General features: G+C 38.1%; 1 protein-coding gene across 1 annotated transcript in view; it reads right to left on the bottom strand.

Annotated features, from left to right (window-relative positions):
• Positions 1 to 26,537, bottom strand: part of shank2b (SH3 and multiple ankyrin repeat domains 2b) — a 102,440-nt gene extending 75,903 nt beyond the window's left edge. The window contains exons 1-8 of the mRNA XM_058767224.1: positions 26,337 to 26,537; positions 18,505 to 18,698; positions 15,546 to 15,749; positions 11,929 to 12,000; positions 9,278 to 9,386; positions 8,552 to 8,703; positions 6,757 to 6,924; positions 6,133 to 6,249 (exon numbers count right to left, since the gene is read on the bottom strand). Of these exons, the coding sequence (XP_058623207.1) occupies positions 6,133 to 6,249; positions 6,757 to 6,924; positions 8,552 to 8,703; positions 9,278 to 9,386; positions 11,929 to 12,000; positions 15,546 to 15,749; positions 18,505 to 18,690 (1,008 nt within the window). The 5' untranslated portion in view covers positions 18,691 to 18,698; positions 26,337 to 26,537. The remainder of the gene's footprint in view (positions 1 to 6,132; positions 6,250 to 6,756; positions 6,925 to 8,551; positions 8,704 to 9,277; positions 9,387 to 11,928; positions 12,001 to 15,545; positions 15,750 to 18,504; positions 18,699 to 26,336) is intronic.

The raw sequence follows: 26,537 nt of genomic DNA, 5'->3' as shown, positions 1-26,537 counted from the left end.
TGTGTGTATGTGTGTGTGTGTGTGTGTGTGTGTATAAATTAACCAAAATTAAACAACTAAACTAGTCACAATTTTTTTTCAATTTTATTAGATTTGATTTCTTTTTTAAAAAAATTTTTTTTCCATTTGATTGATTTGTTTTGTTTTCAGGTTTAAAAAGATCTATATAAATAATAAAAAAAATATGTAAATATTAATATGAATATAAATTCAATTTAACAGTTTAACTTTGCATATGCATATTGCAACTGAAAGATTTTATATAATAAAGATATAAATATAAACTAAAACATTCTATTTAAAAAGAATTTAATATATACTTAAACTAGAAATCTTCTTTTCTTTTCTTTTTTGGAAAATTTGTAAAAATTATAGGCTTTCCAGTTCAATATAACAGCTCTAGGTGATACCTAGAATATATAACTATATTTTTTTATTTATTTAATTTGACAGATTGTGAGTGATAGACGTACAGTTTGTTAAATTTTAAAATTAGACTTTAAGATAGTACAACAAATTGAATTCTACATTTATTTCTCACTTTTTCAGAACTCATATATAAAACTTTACTAGAAGGATACAAAAGAACAATAAAAAAGTGGGATGCACTGTGGATGTGGGATCAATACGGCCTACGACACAGCAGGAATATGATGTTATATACGGAACGACAGTGAATACTGCTAGCGCTATAAGTTCCAGCAGACAATGGCGCCCATGCTGTGACCCCGAGCCGACGGAGCAGACTAGATCTCCCACAGAGGAAACATAAGGTGATTATCTGCCTGGCTGCTTAGTGTCGTGAACGTAATGGGCCGTTGTCCATTCATAAACACTGAATGCTGGTGCTAATAGTCATGAGTGTTCCAGCTGATTCCAGTTCAGCTTGAGGTTTATCATGGATAGAATGGGAGACAATGGTGAATAATGACCAGTGTAATTAGTGGCAGTCCATCATTGGCATTTATACAAATGAACATGGCATCATTTCAGCCCCATGAGACAAAGATATAAATACATACGTATATATATATATATATATATATATATATATATATATATATATACACATATAAAAATTACAATTAATCGCGATTAATCACATTCAAAATAAAAGTTTTTGTTTACATAATATATGTGTGTGTACTATGTATATTAATTATGTATATATAAATACACATGCATGTATATATTTTGAAAATATTTATATGTAATTACATGCATATATTTATATATATATATATATATATATATATATATATATATATAAACACAACATACAACATATTCATCTTAAATATATACGTGCATGTGTGTGTATTTGTATAGGCTATACATAATAAATATACACAGTACACACACTGTCAGGATTATGGCCGATCCACCAGCTCCACCGAGCTCCCTCATCCTTCCAGCTCCACCTTGGTCGGGCTTCGACCCTCCATCTCCTCTGGGCTCCTTCCTCCCTCCAGCTCCACCTTGGTCCTCAGTCAATCCGGCTCCGCCGCAGATCTCTGGATCTCCCTCGGCTCCTTGGCATCCCCTGGCTGGGGATCCCCTGGCTCTGCTGCCGTCGGTCGGCCCCTGGAGTCAGCGGCCATCCCTCCTCCATGGCTCCTCCCTCCGTCGGCTCCACCCTGGGTCAACATTATGGCTGTGGCCTGGGTCCAGCTGGGCTCCTCCTGCTCCGGGTCCCTCCTGTGTCCTCCCGGCTCCTCCCTCCGTCGGCTCCACCCTGGGTCAACATTATGGCTGTGGCCTGGGTCCAGCTGGGCTCCTCCTGCTCCGGGTCCCTCCTGTGTCCTCCCGGCTCCTCCCTCCGTCGGCTCCACCCTGGGTCAACATTATGGCTGTGGCCTGGGTCCAGCTGGGCTCCTCCTGCTCCGGGTCCCTCCTGTGTCCTCCCGGCTCCTCCCTCCGTCGGCTCCACCCTGGGTCAACATTATGGCTGTGGCCTGGGTCCAGCTGGGCTCCTCCTGCTCCGGGTCCCTCCTGTGTCCTCCCGGCTCCTCCCTCCGTCGGCTCCACCCTGGGTCAACATTATGGCTGTGGCCTGGGTCCAGCTGGGCTCCTCCTGCTCCGGGTCCCTCCTGTGTCCTCCCGGCTCCTCCCTCCGTCGGCTCCACCCTGGGTCAACATTATGGCTGTGGCCTGGGTCCAGCTGGGCTCCTCCTGCTCCGGGTCCCTCCTGTGTCCTCCCGGCTCCTCCCTCCGTCGGCTCCACCCTGGGTCAACATTATGGCTGTGGCCTGGGTCCAGCTGGGCTCCTCCTGCTCCGGGTCCCTCCTGTGTCCTCCCGGCTCCTCCCTCCGTCGGCTCCACCCTGGGTCAACATTATGGCTGTGGCCTGGGTCCAGCTGGGCTCCTCCTGCTCCGGGTCCCTCCTGTGTCCTCCCGGCTCCTCCCTCCGTCGGCTCCACCCTGGGTCAACATTATGGCTGTGGCCTGGGTCCAGCTGGGCTCCTCCTGCTCCGGGTCCCTCCTGTGTCCTCCCGGCTCCTCCCTCCGTCGGCTCCACCCTGGGTCAACATTATGGCTGTGGCCTGGGTCCAGCTGGGCTCCTCCTGCTCCGGGTCCCTCCTGTGTCCTCCCGGCTCCTCCCTCCGTCGGCTCCACCCTGGGTCAACATTATGGCTGTGGCCTGGGTCCAGCTGGGCTCCTCCTGCTCCGGGTCCCTCCTGTGTCCTCCCGGCTCCTCCCTCCGTCGGCTCCACCCTGGGTCAACATTATGGCTGTGGCCTGGGTCCAGCTGGGCTCCTCCTGCTCCGGGTCCCTCCTGTGTCCTCCCGGCTCCTCCCTCCGTCGGCTCCACCCTGGGTCAACATTATGGCTGTGGCCTGGGTCCAGCTGGGCTCCTCCTGCTCCGGGTCCCTCCTGTGTCCTCCCGGCTCCTCCCTCCGTCGGCTCCACCCTGGGTCAACATTATGGCTGTGGCCTGGGTCCAGCTGGGCTCCTCCTGCTCCGGGTCCCTCCTGTGTCCTCCCGGCTCCTCCCTCCGTCCAGCTCCACCTTGGTCGGGCTTCACCCTCCATCTCCTCTGGGCTCCTTCCTCCCTCCAGCTCCACCTTGGTCCTCAGTCAATCCGGCTCCGCCGCAGATCTCTGGATCTCCCTCGGCTCCTTGGCATCCCCCTGGCTGGGGATCCCCCTGGCTCTGCTGCCGTCGGTCGGCCCCCTGGAGTCAGCGGCCATCCCTCCTCCATGGCTCCTCCCTCCGTCGGCTCCACCCTGGGTCAACATTATGGCTGTGGCCTGGGTCCAGCTGGGCTCCTCCTGCTCCGGGTCCCTCCTGTGTCCTCCCGGGCTCCTCCCTCCTTCATCACCCCCTTGGACTCTGTCTACCGGCCCCCTCCCGGGTGTCCGTCCTCCTCCTGAGCCGCCTCCCAAGTTCCCACCCGCCCTTCCCCATGTTGTATCTACGGTGTGAGGATGCACCTTCCAGGTGGGGGCGTAATGTCATGATTATGGACCTGTCTGTGTTGTGTTTTGCTCCCTGGGACCCAGTTTCTCCCTCATGTTGATTGTGTTAATTTGATTTCAGGTGTGTCTCGTTCTTCCCCAATTATCCTGTGTTTAAAAGCCCCAGTCCATTCAGTTAGTGTTTGACAGTTCTGAACGTCTTTCCATGTGTTCCTGTGTCTCATGCGTGTTTGGATGAGACTGTTTTTGAAGTACTCCTTGCTCCCTCATTCCTTGCTTCCAGGTGAAGTGTGACAGAAGAACCGACTGCAACAGTAACCTCCGTTTGTACCCTCCGTTTTGTTTTTTGTTTCTGTTGTGTGTTTCCCCACGGATCCCCTCATCTGGCCTGAATTCCTCCTCCTTCTATGATGCAAGCCTGAACACCGCGAGCAGAGCGCTGTTGTCCAAAGATGGTCCTCAAGAGGATTTCGCCACATTCATGGAGTGGATCCTGGCAAGAAACGGATCGCCACTCACCATCTGCCCTGTGGATGATCTCACCGGATCCACCCCTGACCCAGAGCCCAGCCCACCAACTCTTCGCGGTGCAGAGCATCAGCCCGAGCCCACTGATGACTGAGAGCCTATTCCTGCTGCGATCAACAAGCCAGCGCAAAGCCGAGCGACTGAGCAGAGGATCGGCCTGGAAGTTGAGCCCAACCCGTCAGACCAGGTGCAAGAGCCGGCGACAGTGCCCACCACGAGGGAGCAAGCTGTGGACTGTGTGAGCGCAGTGGAGCTCCGCCCCCTGCACTGAGGCTTAGGGTGAGCTGATTATACATCTGGGGCTGCTGGATTTGGAAGGGGACCTGATAGAATGGGAAACTGATCTGGAGATCGACCTGCCCCCTTCTCCTCTCTCTGTCGTCCCCGCTGGTCCCATCCAGCCTTCCTTCGTCTCTGGTCCCCATGTCCAGCCCAGAGGGGGCTCCAAATCCTCCAATGCCCACTCCTCTAGAGCGTCATCCTGTTCCTGGTCCAGCCCAGAGGAGGCTCCTGATCCCAAGTTTAACCCTGAAAGCCTGGAGGCTCACAAATGCCCGCCCTCCCACCCACTCCTGCCTCCTCCACCGCTGTCGTCTGGCAGCCCCTCCACTCGCCCTCAGCCCCCTATCTGTACGGTGCGAGCCCCATGGGACTGCCATCTTCCAGCGTTGCCGGGGCTGGAGTATCCCTCACCTCCGCCTCCAGCCTCTGAGGCCCGGACTCCACCTTGGCCTGTTGACCCAGCAGCTCCACCTCGGCTCCTAGCTCCCTCGCCTCCGCCGATCCACCAGCTCCACCGAGCTCCCTCATCCTTCCAGCTCCGCCTTGGTCGGGCTTCGACCCTCCATCTCCTCTGGGCTCCTTCCTCCCTCCAGCTCCACCTTGGTCCTCAGTCAATCCGGCTCCACCGCAGATCTCTGGATCTCCCTCGGCTCCACCCTAGCCCCCCGGATCCTTGGCATCCCCCTGGCTGGGGATCCCCCTGGCTCTGCTGCCGTCGGTCGGCACCCTGGAGTCAGCGGCCATCCCTCCTCCATGGCTCCTCCCTCCGTCGGCTCCACCCTGGGTCAACATTATGGCTGTGGCCTGGGTCCAGCTGGGCTCCTCCTGCTCCGGGTCCCTCCTGTGTCCTCCCGGGCTCCTCCCTCCTTCATCACCCCCTTGGACTCTGTCTACCGGCCCCCTCCCGGGTGTCCGTCCTCCTCCTGAGCCGCCTCCCAAGTTCCCACCCGCCCCTCCCCATGTTGTATCTACGGTGTGAGGATGCACCTTCCAGGTGGGGGCGTAATGTCATGATTATGGACCTGTCTGTGTTGTGTTTTGCTCCCTGGGACCCAGTTTCTCCCTCATGTTGATTGTGTTAATTTGATTTCAGGTGTGTCTCGTTCTTCCCCAATTATCCTGTGTTTAAATGCCCCAGTCCATTCAGTTAGTGTTTGTCGGTACTGACCGTCTTTCCATGTGTTCCTGTGTCTCATGTGTGTTTGGATTATTAAGGATTGTGTTTTTTGAAGTACTCCTCGTTCCTTGCTTTCAGGTGAAATGTGACACACATATTATGTAAAGAAAAACTTATTTTGGATGCAATTAATCGCGACTAATCGCTTGACCCCACTAATATATACTGTGTATATATATATTTATATTCATGAATACTATTTTGTATTATAATACTATTTATTACTCATTTTTTTATCAGTGACCCCAAGATCCTCTAAAATTCTGTTTGTTTTCAGATGATTATTATTTTTTTAAATAATGTAACTTAAATACTGTAATTTAATAATTTAACTGACTTTTAATAAATATTAAATTTGATAAAGATACAGATATATACTAGAACATCTCACTTATATACCAACTTAAACTTTTATACTACCAATATACTTGCAGATTTTATATATAAATCATAATAAAATCATGCATTAAAACACTTTTTTTTTTGTTACAGTTTAATCCTGAAGATTCTCCCAGAAAGTTTCCCTGCTGCACTCAATCTCAGCTCTCGGGCTCTGGGGCCATTGATTTTTCCATCGAAACGCTATTGATCCACAAAGAGAAAACATTTTTTTATATATTCTCCTATTGACAGTGTATTCTGTTGTATGACACCAATAGCCTCTGTTTATTGACTGTTTAAATGGAGCTGACTTTGGATCATTAAGGGTACAGTGTGAGTACATACCTGTTTGTACAGAGCGCAGATATGGAGAGCCGTATTCCCAGAAGCATTTTCCACATGCATGTCAGCTCCGTAGAACAAGAGATGCTCCAGGTGCTGAATGTGGCCGTATCGACAAGCCTGACGAACAAAATAGGAACAACTAGTTTCACACAGCATATAATTTTAGTGAGAAAAATGAGCAAACAGATTTTATAACAGTTTCTGCTGAAAGAAAAGCTCTTGCGAGCCCTTGAAAAATTCATGCAGCAGTCTTTTGAAACATAAAAACATTATTAAGCCTTCAGTACGCTGTCATCTCATATTTTTCAAAGGGTCTAAAAGTAAACCATACATCTTTTCTGTTTTCCCAGTAGAGTGCGATCAAATACACCACGGAAACAATTTGACTGGCATCCTGCAGTCCACCTGTCACAACACTAGATGTCAGTACGCCGTCACAACAGAAGGACTTGATGGTGCGTTCAACTAGTTTGATCTCGTCATCTGTTCGTTAATTGAACAAAGCTGCTCTATTATAAACTCCACTGATGCATATATTACCCCACGTTCAACATTTTTAGCCAACAGAAAGCTTTTTCAATGACTGTCACAGCTAACTACTCGTAATGTGAAAGACAGCGGCACCTGGTGGATCTCGTGCCAGCCGTTCTCATCGTGGCATCCCACGCTGGCATGGGCACGCAGAAGGACCTCACAGCAGCTCGGGTCTCCCCCTACCGTCACTGTGTGGTAGAGTGGAGTCAAACCCTGCCGGTCCTTATAGTCTGGAGACGCTCCCAAATCCAACATAGTCTGCAGAGAGAAAAGAGGATTAGGTTTCCTTCAGAGAGGAAAATACGCCAAATATGATATTATGATTATGTTTTAGCAGAGCCTTGTTTTTTGAAAGGGTCTTAAAGGATGAAATGACTATTTTTTTCTTGTCTGCTGCCTTTCACGTCACAGCTCAGGATAGCTGCTAGTGATGGGTTTGGGACTGTGTGTTGGGACTTTTTCAGCTTTTTTAATGTCCATGTGTGACAAGGCAAATTAAAAATAAAGGCTTCTTAGCTTTTCACTGCTGTTTAAAAGTTTGGGGTTGGTAAAAGTTTTAATTGTTTTTGAAAAAAGACTCTTAAACCTCAACAAGGCTGCATTTATTTGGTAAAAAATACACTAGAAAGTTGTGAAATATTTGAGAATATAGCTTTCTATTTTAATATACTTTAAAATATAATTTATTCTTATGATGGCAAAGCTGAATTTTCAGCATCATTATTCCTGTCTTGAGTGTCACATGATCCTTCAAAAATCATACTAATGTGCTGATTTGCTGCTCAATAAACATTTCATATTATTAGCATCAATGTTTAAAGTTCTGCTGCTTAACTTTTTTTTCTTACGGAAACCAGGATAGATTTTTAGAATAATTTAATAAATAGAATGTTCAAAACAACAGCATTTAAAATGTAAAATTATAAATGTTTTTATTGTCACTGTAGAACTGCATCCTTGCTGAACTGCATTCACTGTATTAATTAAATTAAATTAAATTAAATTAAATTAAATTAAATTAAATTAAATTAAATTAAATTAAATTAAATTAAATTAAATTAAATTAAATTAAATTAAATTAAATTAAATTAAATTAAATTAAATTAAATATATCAGGAAAAGTGTCTTGATTTGTAACCAATCATTAAACATCACTTATAATACAACAAAACTTATAAAGCATAACAAATATTATAAAACTCGTAATGAAAAAGAAGTAATGTAAACATGTATGTAAAACAATACATATATGCATGTAAACGACTGTGCTTGATTTTATTTTATTTTTTTAGATAATGCCTTTGGCATTTGTTATCCAATTTTACACAGCCAAGCAGTTTCATAAGTACATTTTCGTTTCGTAACTAAATGAACTACAAATACTTTTTCCTTCTAAAATTACAAAACCCAGCCACTCAGTAATGAAAATAGGAAATCTATGGCTCTAGCACTTCGAACTGACATAAACTAAGATTCTGCATGAAGCCTTTTTAAATAAATGGCCAGCAAGCAATATACTGCAAGAGCAACGGTAGACAGGAAATTGTGTTTTACAATATTCAGAGCACAAAACAGTGATACATCAGCAGTATTATTTCCAATCGTTGTCAAGGGAAGAAAGCAACAATGAAATAATGAAAAAAAAAAAGAAAAACTTAATTACTGATTCATTTTTAAATAAACAAAACAAGAGTGTGCTTTGAATAAAAGTACAATCTGTCAAAGTGATAAAGGTACTGTAAACTCTGTAAGATGCCACTGTACTGCTCTGTTTTAGATCAGCAGCAGTTGTTCTTACAAAAAACATACAAGACAATCAAAGAAGACGATCACTCTAACATAGCCATAAATTCATGCTGCCATTTAGGATGAGGTCATTTATTACCTTAAGAGCTATCTGGTTCTTTGCCCTGGCTGCTTTGTGCAGGGCAGTCATCCCATCCCGAGAGCGGAAATCTAAATGAGCACCGCCGTTTTTCAATGTAACTATAATCTCCACCATATTGTCCAGGTGGGCCGCAAGGGTTAGTGGTGTCTCTGCAGACCAGAAGCACAAAAACATGTTCATTAAAATGTATTAGGTAAATCTCTCTTAATAAAAGTAAGATATTAGTCAAGGGATTTGTGTTTTATCAAAACCATAAATTACATTAAATGTATAATATTGGACTTTATTGGATACTTAGCATCACAGTTGTGCAAAACAATAAAAAAATATAATATATAAATGACATTGTGAGACTGTAATTGCATCTTTATCTGTGATATTAGACAATGTAAATATAAAGATAAAATTAAAAATATAAATGCCGCCTTCTCCTTTTTCAAAAAAAAAATTTTTTTTTACATTTCTAATGGCACTGGTGTATTCCTAATAATACATGCAATGCAATACAGGATATGGCCATGAGATTAAATCAGTGAGTAAATACGTTAAAGATAAACTGCTGAAATACAATGTAATGGTCCGACTACACCATATTGATTAAAAAGGAAACATATACAGTATAATGGTGCAGTAAAGTAATCAATCTGGAACTGTAGCTTGGGAACAAAGCCTGGATGGTCATTTATGTGCAATTTTGGAGTTTATCTGATATACATCCCATACCACCAGTTTCAGGGTCATGATAGTTGGGGTCCAACCCTCTTTCCAACATCTTGGAGACTTTGTCCACCTGATGATGCTGGATATACTCCATAAATTTCCTCAGGTTGACCTAAAAGGAGGTTTGAGAGTCAACAAGAATGAAGGTGAGGTTAAACGAGAAACACTGTCAGCTAATGATTGAGGAGGAAGTTAAGAAACAGGAGCGAGTGATGGGAATGAATGGTTGACAAGAGTGTGAAGGGTCTCTGCTCACTTCCTCTCTCATGCTGAGATCTCTGGGACACACATGCCGCGATACAAGGCTGGATAAAAATAGATAGGAGAGCAGCTCCCAGTACAGAGACATCAGAAAGAGAGAGAGGGAACACAGCTGATTTGGCAAGGCAAAGTGTTAGAGACCACTTGGCAAGCTACGGCATGCTACGAACACACGTCAACTCTTACGCACAACCCAGTACACACACGAAGACCTCCAACACAATAGAGTAAGTGCCATATTCGCACAAAGCATTGGAGTTTGCATTATTTAACTTCTGGATCCCGTCCTACCAACACTAGCTTTCAATAATTCACACCTCGATGCTTGCTAACAACTTTAAACCCATTAGGCTAACTACAATTTAGAGATGTCAATTTAGAAATTATAACATTTACACTCTTACAATGTAAAAAGTATTTTGTGAGTGTTAGCTTACAAAAATCACCTAAAACTGGTTTATTCATTTAGAAATAGCATAATAAATATGAATAATTCAACCTTAAAATGTTAGCGATTAAGGTTTGAGTGGTTAGCATAGTTAGCAGTTAAGCCTCTGCTGGGAGAAACTGTAACTAAACTTTTTTTTATGGTGAAAAAAGCATTTCTCATTAATAGTCATTCGAAAGTAGCCATATATTCTGATCAAATACAATTTCTGCAACATATAAATCGCAAATATTTCATAAAATCACATAGAAACGCATATTTTTCTGTCAGCTACCTTTGTCGTCATAGCTCAGGACAGTTGCTAATAAATGGCTTGTCCACGTTCTTGTGGTGTCATTTGCCAGGTAACGTTGTCATGATGTTATTATAGTTTCAGAGTGAGTCACATGACATTTAAAGTTCAGGTGACTGGCTCCCAAAAAAAATAATAATAATAATAACAATAATAACCAGGACTAATGGTGCGTTCATGATAAGTTTTCAAGTTGACAAGTCATAATAATGCCATCAGGTGTGTTCAGATCACTTTGGTAGAAGCATGATGGTGACCTTTTCTACAAAAAAAAATAGAAACTTCAAAATGCTAAATAATGAATGTGCATCAGTTGTTTTTATTTAGTTTTTATTCAATTCATGAAGGCACTATATAACTGAATCGTTATAAATTTGTCATAATTGTACAATAATATTGCATTTTGTACATGCGACTTAGCTAGTTTTATTGTAAATGAAAAGTAATTTCATACATTTCAACAAACCGGCAATCTACTACAAACACTTCATCCACTGCATCCGCCATGTTTTCTCACTGACACACCCGCAAAAATTCTGGCCTCAAAGAAAATCCACATAATTAAGTCTCCCACATAATTAAAACATTGTGTTGGCGTTCATGTGCGTTAAACTTTTAAATGCAATCTTTCCAAAATAAGCAAAGATGGCAGAATTCATTTATGCACCAGCCGAGCAACTACCATTGAGTTCAACTGAGTTCAAACAGCCGGCTTTCTTTAGTTATTACAGTTCTGCTTGGGTTACGCCAATAAAAATGATTTTTAAGAGTCAGATCAGGTAGAAATATCTCTTTAAGGTAACAACTAGACCTTTTTATTTTTTATAATGCAGTCAGATTTTAAAAGCAAACCCCTCTAAGCATTTGCTTCCATTGTATGTATAATGCATTGACATTCTTTATGATCTGAGGTGAATATCTGCTCCTCCGAAACAAGGACGTACACAAAGCTGTTCCTACGTCATCTTTTACAAACCCTGCCGGCTTACGGAGCTGTAATATAATAACTTATTAAGGGAGCTTGAAAGCTCAGAGCAATGAGAGGGAGAGTTTTAAATGCTGAGGGAAGCAGTGTGGGGACGGGAGATAAATAGGCTGAGCAATAAAGAGAAAGAGAAAGAGATCCAGCACAGCACAGGACATACAGTGCTGGAAGAAGCCGGCAATTAAAACTTGGTTCGGAGCTTCGGGGCTGCTTTTGGGGGAGGAGCGTGGAATAACCTCCTCCGGTGACTGCAAAAACGCTCATGACCACAGAGGAAAAACTGGCCGAAACACTAAAACGTCAACATCAATGACCATCTCGACCCAAAGTCCAAATGTATGCAAATGCTCCGGTCTGCTGCATTATTTAGCAGCAAACTCTAAAATGAATGTTGTATGTTAGATATTCAATCCTAGCGACTGAAAACTAGATTTTCGAACATTTCTTTCCTGTTTTAACAGCCGTATCCCAAGATGCCCTCTCCTGCTTGCAATTAAGCAAATAGCTTCCATTTGAAATGTATGTAAAAGACTCAGTTATCATAACGGAAAACAAGTTAATCACCACCTGCATGTCAAAAATAGATACATTTTTGACAAATATGCATAGTAGGCTAATCTACATATGTCAAAGCAACATTTTTACCAAAAAAAAAAAAAAAGTCTTACCTGTGTGTGGAGTTTTTCAATTTGCTTTTCGTTGACGTTTGGCTGCTGGTAGACTCTGCTCTTGTAGCGGAACTGCAAAATCAAATCAGAGAGAAAAATACAGTCTGTTTATATGCTAGATTTGTTTTAATTTAGAAATTAATAAGTATTCAGTCTAACAAAATAAACATTTTGACGTAAAATACACTTATGATAATCTAGAGATAATACAGCTTTAGCCAAAAAGTACCATGGTGGAAAAAAATGATTACAAATATCATGGTACCTTAATAAGACAATTATGTAGAACCATATTTTGTATGAGAGCACTGAAGTATTATGGTACCATCATGTTTTTTGTAATCAAGAGCGAATACAAATAATGTCTTTAAATAACTTATATAATATTTAGCTCAAACAAATGATAAAATAGAAATATGTTTCATTATACTTCATTTGCAGCTCTTTTTGGCTGGTCGCTGCCTTGATAGTGATATGATTATATCAGGCCCTGAGGCTTGAATGAACATACAGGAGAACTACAAAAGGTTCCTGTTACACCAGCCTGACATCAGCCTTTTCACAGAGAGCTGAGAATGCTCCTGTACAGAAAGCACATCTTAAAGAAGGACGCCAGCCTCATATCCCTGCATTGGTAGCAATTTATAACAGTTATCATCACTGTCAAAACTATTTTGTTGTTGGGATCATCCTTGACATAAATAATAAATATGAATGGATATTTATACTCATAATTTAATTATTATGATTACTTATTTTAATTATTGTTCAGGTTGTTTACCACAAACAACTATTTGGAGTTTTTTTAATAAATAAAATTGAATAAAAACAACAACAATAAACGCTGTATTGGTAGAAATTTAAAGCAGTTATAATCACCGTTTTTCATTTTCTTTGACATAAATAATAAATATGAATGGACATTTTTACTCTCAAATAAATAATTTTGATAATTATTAATTATTGTTAATGTTGATTACAACAACAACAACAAAAATTCAGATTTTTTATTTCATTGAAAAAATTAAATAATATTAAATAATAAAAACAACAAATGCATTTACAATGGAAGTCTATGTAAGCATATTACACTCCCAATAATATTATTTTGCTAATTATGAATGATTATGATGTTGATTACCAATTCTGATGATCCATTAATTGTACAAATAATGATGATGATAATAATAATAATAATAATAATAATAATAGATATTTTTGAAAAACTAAAAATAATTCAATGAAAACAATAAAAGCCAATCCTCTCTGACATAATAAATATGCATGGTCATTTTTTCTCAAAATAAAATTATTCTGATTGCTTATGTTAATCATTGTTCATAATTACCACAGAAATAAATGTTGGTTTGTTCCTTAATTTAATAAAAAACTTGAATAAATAAATAACAATAAAACAATGATAAAAATTTGTTTCTATACTAATAAAAGCCAATCCTCTCTGACATAATAAATATCATGGTCACTTTTTCTCAAAATAAAATTATTCTGATTGCTTATATTAATTACCACAGAAATACATTTTGGTTTGTTCCTTAATTTAATTTTAAAAAACATGAATAAATAAATAACAATAAAACAACGATAAAATTAGTTTTTTTACAAATGTTCTGTCAATGGAAGTCCAGGGGGAAAGTACACTGGATTTAAAAGCAGAAATATGAAGCTCACATATTTGGCAAAGCACTTCAATTGATTGTTTTATACAAAAGCTAAAGCTCTGCTTTAAAGTTCAGTGACGGCACTACTGTTCTAGGCAGATTAACTTCTAGTTCAGCATCTACCAGCATAATTCCTGTGGATGTTTGTGGAAGTCAGGGCTGGAATGGTAATCGGGCATACCGGGCATTTTCTCGGTGGGCCGACACATTTAAGGGGCCAACAGAATGTTGTTGTTTTTGTTTTGCCAAGCACCATCACGCAGGGACAGCGAGCAGCCAGTGGCCCATTGGTTTGTCTCCTGTATTGACAGACAGCGTAAACCACCCAATCACAATGCGCTATAGACAGCCATGAAGTATTTTGCTCCGCCTATATAAAGATCGCTTCACCCCAACTTCTTCCTCGTCGGCTTTTCCCACGTCTTCACAGCAGCTTCATCAAGAACAGGCTTGCTCAGCGGTGAGTGATGCGGCCCAAAGAGCCAGGCAGGAAGAGGAGAGCAGTCGAATCAGTAAAGTGCTTGATAGGGACTCGGAACGGAGGCAGGCATCTAACCTATCATAATGTGTGCGCGCGCCATGAGTGTAGAATACGCAAACACTTTTTAATAAAACGTAAATTCGTCCCACGTGATTTTTTTGTCAAGTCAAGTGTGTTCATAGAGGTTTCCATGGGCCAATGCGAATAAATCTAGATTTCAATCTTAGATAAAAAAGACACGATATTGTTGGACCTGACGTTTTATTCTTATCCAAAACAACTAAATGCAATGATAAGCTACATATCTACACTACCGGTCAAGAGTTTTTGAACAGCAGCCTAAGATTTTGAATGTTTTTTTAAAGAATTCTCTTCTGCTCACCAAGACTGCATTTATTTGATCCTAAATACAGCAAAAGCAGTATATTGTGAAATATTTTTACCATTTAAAATGACTGCTTTCTATTTGAATATATGTTCAAATGTAATTTAATCCTGTGATCAAAGATTAATTTTCAGCATCATTACTCCAGTCTTCAGTGTCACATGATCCTTCAGAAATGATTTCCTGTTCAAGAAACATTTTTTTACATATTTACATATTATTGTTATCAATATTTAAAACAGTTGAGTAATTTTTTCTTTCTGGATTCTTTGATGAATAGAAAGGGGGGGGGGGGGTCTTGAAATAGAAATCTTCTATTTCTATTTCAGATAAATGCTGTTCTTCTGAACTTTCTATTCATCAAAGAAACCTGAAAAAAAATTCTACTCAGCTGTCTTCAATATAATAATAATAATAATAATAAATGTTTCTGGAGCAGCAAATCGGAATATAAGAATGATTTCCGAAGGATCATGTGACACTGAAGACTGGTGTAATGATGCTGAAAATTCAGCTTTGAAATCACAGGAATAAATTACATTTTAAAATATATTCAAATAGAAAACAGTTATTTTAAATAGTAAAAATATTTCACAATATTACTGCTTTTACTGTATTTAGGATCAAATAAATGCAGGCTTGGTGAGCAGAATAGAATTCTTAAAAAAAAAAAAACCAGTAAAAACCTTACTGTTCAAAAACCTTTGACTGGTAGTGTATATCATATATTATATATATATATATATATATATATATATATATATATATAGATAGATAGATAGATAGATAGATTGATAGATTGATAGATTGATAGATTGATAGATTGATAGATTGATAGATAGATAGATAGATAGATAGATAGATAGATAGATAGAAGTGGTGGTGGGCCGCCTGGACCAAAAATGCCAGGGCCGATTTTTTGGCCCAGTCCAGCCCTAGTGGAAGTGCTTTGCAGATAGTGACGTCCCATGTCGCTTTCTGGTATCCTTGCATGTATTGTGTCAAAGTTACATCATGGATGGAGCTTAAGTTGACTCTGCAACATTCAAGCAACAAACCAGTGACGCGTTACCTCAAGGGTCGGAACGCCTTTATTGCTGGATAACGGATAGTCTCTCAGGGGCCGTTCTTCCTCCAGGAAACCACTCTCCTTCCCATCCACCGCTGGCTGGAAGAGCCCGTAGTTGAGCACATCCCTCAGACTCTGTGTGAGTGTACACAGGATCTGCTGCTTAGCAACCCATACTGTGGCATCAGAACTGAACCTCATGGATTTCTGGCAAAGCCACAAAGAGAGAGAGGAAACGAGAGAGACAGAGAAACGCTCTATCAGGCCATAGCAGGTGTACAGATTAACTAGGGGAAAACATTTGTGAGCTAAAATGTTCAAAAGGGAGAAAACAACAGGAGAAAACAAATCATGTGTTATGACGTTATTTGGTGTTGGTTGACTGACAGAATGACATTTTATGATTAAAATAAAATTTAAATGATTATATCATACATTTTTTAGCATATTTGTGAGTCCCTGAGGTCATTATTTCACTTCTCGTGAACATTTCAACCCTTTTTTTGACCTTACAAAATAACCAGTAATAAGTGTTTGGGTGCAGTCACATTATTGAAATGTCAGTGGGCAGAAAAGATTGATTGTCTATTGTCAATAGTGTAGCGATGTATGAAACAGCTCACACAGAAGTCACTTTCAAACTAAGTAGTTTTTGGTTGATTAGCTTGAACCTTTGTTGCAATATTTAGTGGAGAAATCTTTCACCCTCAAACAAAAGTCCCCATTGCATGGATTCCTATTGAAATGACTTGATTTTGCCCTTAGAACAGCTGTAAAACTGACTGCACCATAAAGGAAAAGTTCACCCAAAAATGAAAATGTACTCACCCGCAGGCCATCCAAGATGTAGATGAGTTTTCTTTCTTAATCAGAACAGATTTGGAGAAATTTAGCATTACATCACTTGGATCTTCTGCAGTGAATGGGTGCCGTCAGAATGAGAGTTCAAACAGCTGATAAAAACATTACAATAATCCACAAGTAATCCACACTCAACTCAGATCCATTAATTAATATCTTATGAAGTGAAAAGTTGCATGTTTGTAAGAAACAAATCCATCGTTAAGACATTTTTAATTTCAAACCATTGCTTCATGCTAAAAAATACAAGTCCTCTATCTATAATATGGCTTTCACCAGTGAAACAGTCATCTTGTCTGAGTCAGGGGAGAAATATGTACAGATCAAGCACCATTTATAAATAAAAACAGTCCAAAACAATTCTAATCAAGTATGTCAGTGGATTATGATGTGAGATACAATTTTGGATTATGGACTCTATTTTGGCCAGAAGTAATGGTTTAAAGTTAAATGCCCAAATGATGGATTTGTTTCCTACAAACATTCAGCCTTTTCGCTTTACAAGATTTTAATGAATGGACTAGAGTCGTGTAGATTAGTTGTGGATTATTGTGATGTTTTTATCAGCTGTTTGGACTCTCATTCTGACGGCACCCATTCACTGGATCCATCGGTGAGCAAGTGATGTAATGCTAAACAAACTAATCTCAGAAAATGTACTTTAATAATTCAATAAACTCATTACATTTTTAGCAGTTTTTAATATTTGGGTGAACTATTCCTTTTAACTGTACTTTAAAGGCACATCAAATTAAGTTTTGTGTCTTTTAGTCCATGGAGGCTTTGAAATCATTTATATGCTGGTATTGTAAACTCCTAAATACTGACAAAATTCCCTTTCAGCAGATATAGGCATTCAAACTGTAAACTCTTTCACTTAAGGTAAAACAAACTATAAATATTGAAGACTCTGCACTGCACAGATTTCTGTCCAATCAAATGCTCTCCCAGAATGTCCCTCCCACTAATGCAATCTGCAGATAACTAGTATATTTAGCATATATTGACTAAAGTGAGGTGCCCTTCGATATGTCTTACCTGAATGTCTTGTTTCTTGGGATACTTTGAAAAAAATACTCTTACCATAATAATAGCATCTTTTTTTCTTTTTTTGTGTTTAGAGCTAATAAATCTCTAAATAAAAATCTATCCTATCTCCTCCTTATTCCCTCACTGTGACTGAGATGGTATTGTTGACATGTAAATGCAGAATATGGAAAGCTAAGATAACTGTAACACTCAATAAATGTGACACTGGCAATAACTTGCACAATATACTAAACATAACCACATCAGCTATGTGCAAACACAATTCAATCCTCTGCTTCCTCCCAAAATAACAGTTTCAGTAATGACAGACACAGATATTTTTAAAGATCCTGTTTTGAGAGAGAGCAGTAAAAATGGCGATTCTTAGTGATTTTTACAAATAAATCAAATTTAGAATCAAACAGAATCAAATTCTATGTAATTTTTGCACTGTAAAAAAAAAAAAGTTGAGCCAACTTAAAATTTTAAGGCAACCAGCTTCAGCAGATTCAGCAACTTGTCGTTTTAAGTTTCTACAACAAAAATTTTAGAATCTCCCACAAAAATAAGTTGAGCAAACTCAAAAATCTGCTGAAGCTGGTTGCCTTAAAATTTTAAGTTGGCTCAACTTCTTGTTTTTTTTTTTTACAGTGTGGTCTGATTTGGTTTAAATTTTATCTGGCTTGCTTGAGTGTTACTGCAAAGAATTAATCAATAAAACTATTACCATCTCATATGGAAAACACCTGTGTTAAATAACTCTACATGATTTTGCTTTTCTGAACTTTCTTCATTTAAAACATGACAATGTAATTTTCTACTTTACGTGCATGAAATAGGTCAAAAATACTTGTTGCCTATCCCACTTGCATACGTTCCATTTTTTAGTCCATTAAAACCCAAACAGTTCTCCAGAGAAGGCTGAAACTGTAAGAGGGAAGCAATTTACTGTAATAATATAATTTAGAAAGATCCACATGGCCCAACAGCCTGGGGTGAAACGCGAGTGTGTGCGTGTGTGCATGCGTGTGTGTTTGTGTTTGTGTTTGTGTTTGTGTGTATGTGAACGCACAGACTGCTGCAGGTCAGGGATGACCACACAGATGAGCATTGTGTCTCGCAGGCTGTCGTCCAGTCGGGCGCTGGTAGGTCGATCCAGCCTGGGAGGCTCATCTCGGGAGCTGTCTGATTCTGAACTGACTGAGTCCGAGAAACTCTGAGCCATTTCCTCCTCGCTAGACATGGGGCTCCGCGGCATTATCAACACTGCAGAGAGACAGCAAATTTTAGAATAAATTCAATGGCATACACAATGCCTAAATTAAAAACTAAAGCAAACTAAATTAAATTAAACAAAAATAAAATTAAGTATTAACCAAAATATTAACAATATTAAATAAATTCCCAATGTGGTGAAAAAAAAAAAATATATATATAAGATATTATTTGCCTGTATTTCAAAGCAACATTGCAATGTAACAAAACAATGTAAAGGTGACATGCAGATAAAATCTACAATAATTTATAATGTAAAGATTAACATGAACTATAAGCTGCAGCACATAAATTAATAAAATTCTAATTCCCAAAATTGCATTGTCACTAACTGTCTTTATAAAATGGCATTGAAAATAAAATAAAGTACCAACTTCAGAATTAAAAACTGTAATAGAAATTGGAATATATATTGGAAAATGAAATGAAATATTAAACAATATGCTGGAAAATAAATGATATATAATAACTGGAAGAAAAGAACATATTGCATAATAATTGGAATATAAATTGATCAAAGTAAAATTAAACAAAATAAAATAAAATAAAAATCACATAGCCAACTCAAGATCTCTAAGCAATTAAAAAGGGTTCTTGATTAGAAGTGGGTCCTTTGGTGGACCAGCCTATTGTCCAGTCTAGACGAAGTCAGCTGAAAAGGAAAGTCATTTCAGATGGTGGAGCAAGTTATTACAGTATATCTTGATGAAAGACTAGCAAGACAAACTTGTCATTACTTTGGGATAATATGACCAATGAGTCACAGTAAGACCAGGAACATATTAATAAAGTAAAGAGAGCCAATTTTGATTTGCTGTTGACTTGAGTGCTTGTTGTTCCCATACATCATAATTTCGTATTACTGTCTGGTCATTTAGCTCCACTTGTTTATCTCTCTGTGGCCTTTTGTGAATTCACTGGGTTCACCAAATGTTTCTGAACAGTCCCTATCTGCCCAGACTGAGCGCCTTTATATTTCGTCTGCAGATGACTTTAGGAGCTCAGCGGTACACTGAAATGTCAGACTGTATATCACGTCATTTTAATATTTCTACTCCATCTTTTGGGTCTTTGGTACCTTGCAGGGATAATTGAACTGACTCACCAGAAGAAAATGAAAAAGCCTTGTTTATCACAGACTTGATTAAATGAACAAATCAGCCACAATAACTTAAAATATACTTTGTTTATTTTCATTAATAGCTTCTAAGTACTGTAGATCAAAGCAACATTAGTGTGCAGCATTTACATGCAGATAAAATCAACAATAATTTATTATCTAAAGGTTTGTATTGTGTTTGCATTATACTTTAAGCTGCAGAATATGAACGAATATAATTTTAATTCCCAAAATACATTTAAAAATCCCCTTGAGTCACCTATTGTCTTTATAAAATGGCAGCGAAAATTAAATAAAATAAAAACTTTAAAATCACCTTGAGTGTCCTGTTGTTTGTATACAATGATAGTGAAATAAACTAAACAAAACATTAACAGGAAATTAAAATTCTAAAAAACATGAAATATAATATAATATAAAAATAAACATAGAAATATAAAAATATATTATAATAAAATAATATAATAAAATATCAAATAAAATATTATTAAAAACACCTTAAAATCACCTTGAGTGTCCTGTTGTTTGTATACAATGATAGTGAAATAAACTAAACAAAACATTAACAGGAAATTAAAATTCTAAAAAACATGAAATATAATATAATATAAAAATAAACATAGAAATATAAAAATATATTATAATAAAATAATATAATAAAATATCAAATAAAATATTATTAAAAACACCTTAAAATCACCTTGAGTGTCCTATGCTAAGCATCTCATTGTTTTTATAAAATGACAGCAAAACTAACAAGAAAAAATTAAACAAAAACTTAAATATAAATTGGAAAATAAAATATAATAAAATATTATTTAATAAAATGAAACATTAACCAAGATGAGGGAAAATAAAATTAAATAAACAAAAATAATAAAATAAGATTTTAATTGTTTTAATTGCGTCCTATTGTTTTTATAAAATTACAGTAAAACAAAACAAAACAAAAAAAACTGGAAAATTAAACACTAAAAAATAACTTAAAAATAAATTGTAAAAATAAAATAAAATTAAATAAACAATATAACAGTGAGGTCTTGTATCCTAAAACTTTGTTTATTTTTAGCTAGATTTTAAATCCCACTTTAATGGGCTCACAGACTTTTGGACCCCATTGTATTTTTATTGCCTGTTTTTATTACATTGGACTAAAGGTTTCCAAAAGGGACAGATGGAGCTGTTTTCAGTGTCTTGGGTTAGCACACGCCATATTTCTGAAGTGTACACAAGCGTTAGACATCACAACAGGATTTCTGAACGGCAAACAAAATGTCTGGGTGTTTGGGGGGGAAGACAGCAAGCAATATCAGACAGCGACAGAGACAGAGAGAGAGAAAGAGAGAGGCTCAGACAGTAACTAAAGCAAAGAGGTCAGATGAAATATCTGACTAACGGCTCGTCGCTAAAGCCTAAATCACGGCATACGCAAACGAGACGAAGCGAGACAGCTGAAGATTAATTAGTAGCACTCACCACATTCCCTGTGCATTTTGCCCAGTGACAGGTTTGCAAATAATAAAATTGACCTTTCCATGCTAACGCATCTTGATAATGCTAAACTACCGTGTGTAGGTGGTCTAATAACCACTATTGCAAAAAACACCACTATGTGATGATTAAGGGGCCTTCGTGTAAGAATACGCTAGTATGATATGTTACACAACCTAGAAACTTACAATCAGCTTAAGTAACGTGTTAAAATAATGTTCATAGAATATAATTTGATTGCATGCTTGTTAGCTAAACCGAGCCAAGGGTTTCATACTCTAAATGTCGCATGCAATGACGCGCTGGTGAAAGTCAGCCATTCTGGTGTCTCTATCCCCTGTGGCTCAGTCAAGCGGCCCTGTCATTCATCAGGCCTGTCAGTGTAGGTTTTCTCACTCGACCTTTACAATCACCCGCCACCAAGACAGGATTCAAGAGGCAGGAAGCATTTGTCGACTATCGCTTGAAGGGTACCACCAATTAAAACCTTACAGCGTGGAGAGGAAATTGCACCCACATGCACTTTAGTGCTAAGAAGCTGCCAGCAGATTTAACACATAACTCCAGTGTTGACAGATAAACACACGGACACTCACTGAAGTCGTTTCACAGCCGTGTCATTGTGCGCTGGGTGATATATTGGTTTCCTGTGAAGTGAATATTATCCAGTTGTGGGCATTTAAATAAATTACACAGTACAGGCTTTCATCTTGCGGCATTAATTAGATATTATTTGCTCGTGAGTATAGTTCAAAGCAACATTACAAGCATAAGGTAACCTTGCAGAGGTTACTTGCAGATACAATCAACAAATATAGATACAATTTATTATGTCGAGATTAGCATGAGTGGTCTATTGTTTTTACAAAAAGGCACAACAAAACACGACCAAACCAAAACTAAACTAAAAACATGGCCTAAGCAAAGCAAAGAAAGGCAAAACCACTACAAAAAAAAGTAAACGAAACAAAACTAAACTAAAAACAAAGCATAAGCAAAGCAAGGCAAAACGACTACAAAATAAAAAAAACAAACAAAACTAAATTAAACTAAACTAAATACAAAGCATAAGCAAAGCAAAGAAAGGTAAAACAACTACAAAAAAAACCAAACAAACAAAAAAGCAAAGCGAGGCAAAGCAAAAAAAAAAAAAAAAAGACTGAAAAAAAGTAACAAAAAACAAAACAAAACAAAGCATAAGCAAAGTGAGGCGAAGCAAAAACAAAACAAATTGATAAATAAAAGACTGGAAAATAACTGAACTATAAAATAATATGATATTTGACAATATGATAATAATGATAAAACTGCATGGATATAAAACTGCAAAAAAATATAAAATAAATAAAATAGCAATGTATATCATTAGCCGCATTTGAAGCCATCATTAACTGTCGATAAATGCATTTCTGTAACCATATTTTCTATATTAGTACACCAATACTAATATAGAAAATATGGTTACAGGTATGCATTTATCGACAGTTAATGATGGCTTCAAATGCAGCTAACAATATACACTGTATTTCATATTTTGGACATTAGATACATGCAGAATTAAACACCAGTTTACTAAATCATACATTGGTTTTTCAGACTTCATTATTAGTTCAGAGACACTTTTGTTGTCTGACTATTTTGGGTAATTATTTATTCCACTTGGTTATGCAAGTTCCTAATATATGGCAACAATTCTCAAGAAGGAGAAAAAACCTAGCACATACTGACCTAGAAGCATAATTCACTGTATTTAATAAGTTAAAATTTTGCATTTTCCCTGTTAACTTCAAAAACGCAAAGCCCAATGCCTTTTCATTACAGCAATTATTTATTAAAGGTAAAGCCAAAATATTCACTCTGAATGTCTGCCACTGTTGCCACGACAACTACTAAACACATTTGCATTGTTAACGTTAATGGAAGTGATGCATTAAGCATCTTAGAAATGCCAGGTTTGCTATAAACTGTCATAATGTTTGAGACTTAAAACACACGTCATGCCCTCGTAACTTAATATCCCATGCTCATCAAAGAAAAAGAGGAACACAAGTAGGATTCAGGAGGGAATTAAGCCCACCTTAATATCCTGAAAAACAACAGAAGATTTTTCTTCCTGAGATTTGTCGAGGAACATCTCATATGAAGCTTAGTTTACTTCCACACAGTCACTGTATCATTTTACAGCAGCAGTAGCGGTGAACACTAGGTTGCTCTCTTCCAAAAGCCTGCCTGAGGGCAGTCAAACTTGCTGTTTCAGAAACATGGACAGTGCCAGGAACTGACAGCTCTCCGAGAGCTGAACCTTCCCATATACAGTGCTTTTTTTCATAAGAGAAGCATCTAATACTGTACCGTTCATTAAACCATGCACAACTATTAATATTTCATAACCAATTTACTTCTCATCAAAAAGTGCTGTGGATGTTGCATCAAAAGCTCTTGGGTTTTTTGTTTTTTTTTTGCAGTATAGCAATTTCTAAACCCAAATCCCATCCTCATAAAACAAAAACAGAAAAGGAGCAGTAACTATATTTTAGTGCTTCCTCATGCAAAACTCAACATTATAATGCTAGGATGGTTGCCAAGGAGTTGCTACAGTGTTCTAGATGGTTTCTACAGCATTGCTAAGATGTTATAGGTGATTGCTGATCAAAAGAGTCCATGCTCAAGTCTGTACACTGTAAAAAGTAATAAGTTGACTTAACTCAAAAAAAAAGAGGAAACCAGTTGCCTTAAAATTTTTAAGTAAATGATAATTAAAAAAAAAAAAAGTTAATTGAATTGTCAATTGTCATTGTTTAATTATGAATTGTCATAATTAAATTATGTATTTAATCATTTTAAGGCAACGGGTTTCCTCAATTTTTTTAAGTTAAGTCAACTTTCACTTTTTACAGTGTATTTAAATAAAATATTAAGCTGTTAAAATGTAAAAAATATTAAAATAAAAATATATTAAAATGTAAAAATATATTTGTTAAAAAAAAAAATATTAAAATGTTTTTTGAGCACCAAATCAGCATATTAGAATGATTTTTGAAGAATAATGTGACACTGAAGACCGGAGTAATGATGCAGAAAATTCAGCTTCGCCATAACAGGAATTAAATTACATTTGAAAACATTAAAATAGAAAACGGTTATTTAAAATAATTAAAATATTTCACAAAATAGGGCCACATGACTATGGTTAAACTGAAAATTGCAATTATTTTGCTCAAAAATGACTTCTGAACGGTAGTGTAAATAAGTGTAGAATAAAGTCAAATTATATTTATCATCACTGAATCAATCTAAAATACACTAGGTTTCAACAACAAAACTAAAGGATTATTTCACATATAAATAGCTCCTCAACAATTTTTAAAGTATTTAAAATACTGGTCTGCAAATATGGCTCGGCTCCCTCCTTCAAAGGGATTTCTTGCCCATTTTATCATCCGCCAGGCGACAGTCCTAAGTCCAATCGCTTAGAAAAGAAATAGGACAGCTCTCCTCAACAAACCGCACGGTGTGTGCTATCATTCCTGTCCACAGCTGTTAGATGCCATATTTGAATGAGCAATAGAAGTGACGCTTGCTTCTGTGAACCGTCTGGAAGCAGAAGGGTAACTAAAGTGTGGGTTTCATCTGGGCCAATGAGTAAACCGCAGAGAAGAAAGGAGAGAAACAGAGCTGTGGGACTCAGAGGAGCAAGAGAGTTAGAGAGCGAGCGAGTGAGACGGAGGGATAGACAGAGAGGGAAAGTGGCATATAGAGGCGAAAAGAGAGGGAGAGCGAAAGGGGGACAGGCTGGCCTGGATCTGTGTCCGCTTGCCTTACCCCTGGTGACTTCACGGCATCACCACGCAGCTGTAAAATAGGGCAAGACTGGGGCCCTAACATATACGGTGATGCGAGACTAGAATCACAGCAAAGCAGTTCTGGAGCTGTCTGAACATCAGCGTTATAAACAAGCGAGGTGAAGCTGATGAAATTTAAATGAGAACCAAGGCCCAGTTCTATCACAACATGTCATCTAACCCCTCCCATGGGCTACAGTCAATCTGAGCTCATCGAGGAATCCGCAAGTCAATACAGGGAACAATTATTGCCCCCGGAGGACCGCTGCTGCTTTACACCATATCAGTAGAGTACAAACAATGGCAGTATATTGTTTCTCAGAGAGGTTTTCATCTTTTTATTCATCGATCCATTCAACCGCTCACTCTGTAGGGAAAATTAAATCAATTTAAGGGCTCCATTTAATGATTCCTTCACTCCACGAGTTGTCAAGTACATGACGCTCCTTAACTGAAGAGCATATAATATAATAATGAAGCCATCAGATCTTAATGATATGCACTTGTGTCCATTAATTTGATAAACGGCTACTCAGCTGTAGTTTGCCATGCTACAATCTGATTGTACTTTGAAGCAAATAAACACAAAATAGCACTAAAGTTACTTAAGCAATTTTTTAAATTCTCACTCTGTATTGTTGTTTTTGTTTATCTCAAATTCTCTGAACTGTTAAATAGTGCTCTGTAATTTTATGCTCTGCATTTGACTGTTATTGTACTAAGTACAAACAAAGTGATTTACAAATAAAACTATGACCATTAGTGATAACTTAATAAGTGACATTTAGCTGGCATAAAACAATGAAGGGTTCACAATAAATTAAGGTAACAGTGTTAAATTTGAAGAGGTACATTTATATGAATAAAACACCTTAAATTTAGCTTTGTTTTCCTACTGACGTCCTCTCTATAGTCTTCCTACATTACATGTACATATTGCTTTGCATTGCTGTGATTTTTCTGTGTAATGTTCCGATGTGACATCCCCTAATATCGTACAGTTGTAAAAACTGACTCGTTATAAACGTTATAAACTTAAAAACGAATCTCTCATATCACCAACAAAATGTGTGTCAGTATAGTAAATCAACAAAAAAATACGCAGCAGCGTTACATACTGTAACCATAAACATAAGTTACGCATGAATTGAGAGCCCCATTCTAACGTCTACTCACCGATGCGCAAGCGCTCTCAATTATCCACTTCTTCATTATGGCAAATGTAGGCCCCGTTTCCGATCCTTTCTTCATTTGTTTAATCGATATTTCGCCTAAATTTGAGGATTCTTTGCACCTGCGAGTTTGATGTTACACTACTGCGATAATAAAAGCTAACTTACGACTGGTAACTTTTAGTAACTCCTTTAGCGTTGAGTC

Source organism: Onychostoma macrolepis, chromosome 25, assembly GCF_012432095.1.
Source record: "Onychostoma macrolepis isolate SWU-2019 chromosome 25, ASM1243209v1, whole genome shotgun sequence".
Classification (NCBI taxonomy): Eukaryota; Metazoa; Chordata; class Actinopteri; order Cypriniformes; family Cyprinidae; genus Onychostoma; species Onychostoma macrolepis.
The sequence above is the reverse complement of the archived record's forward strand: the minus strand, read 5'-3'. Positions and strand labels throughout refer to the sequence as shown.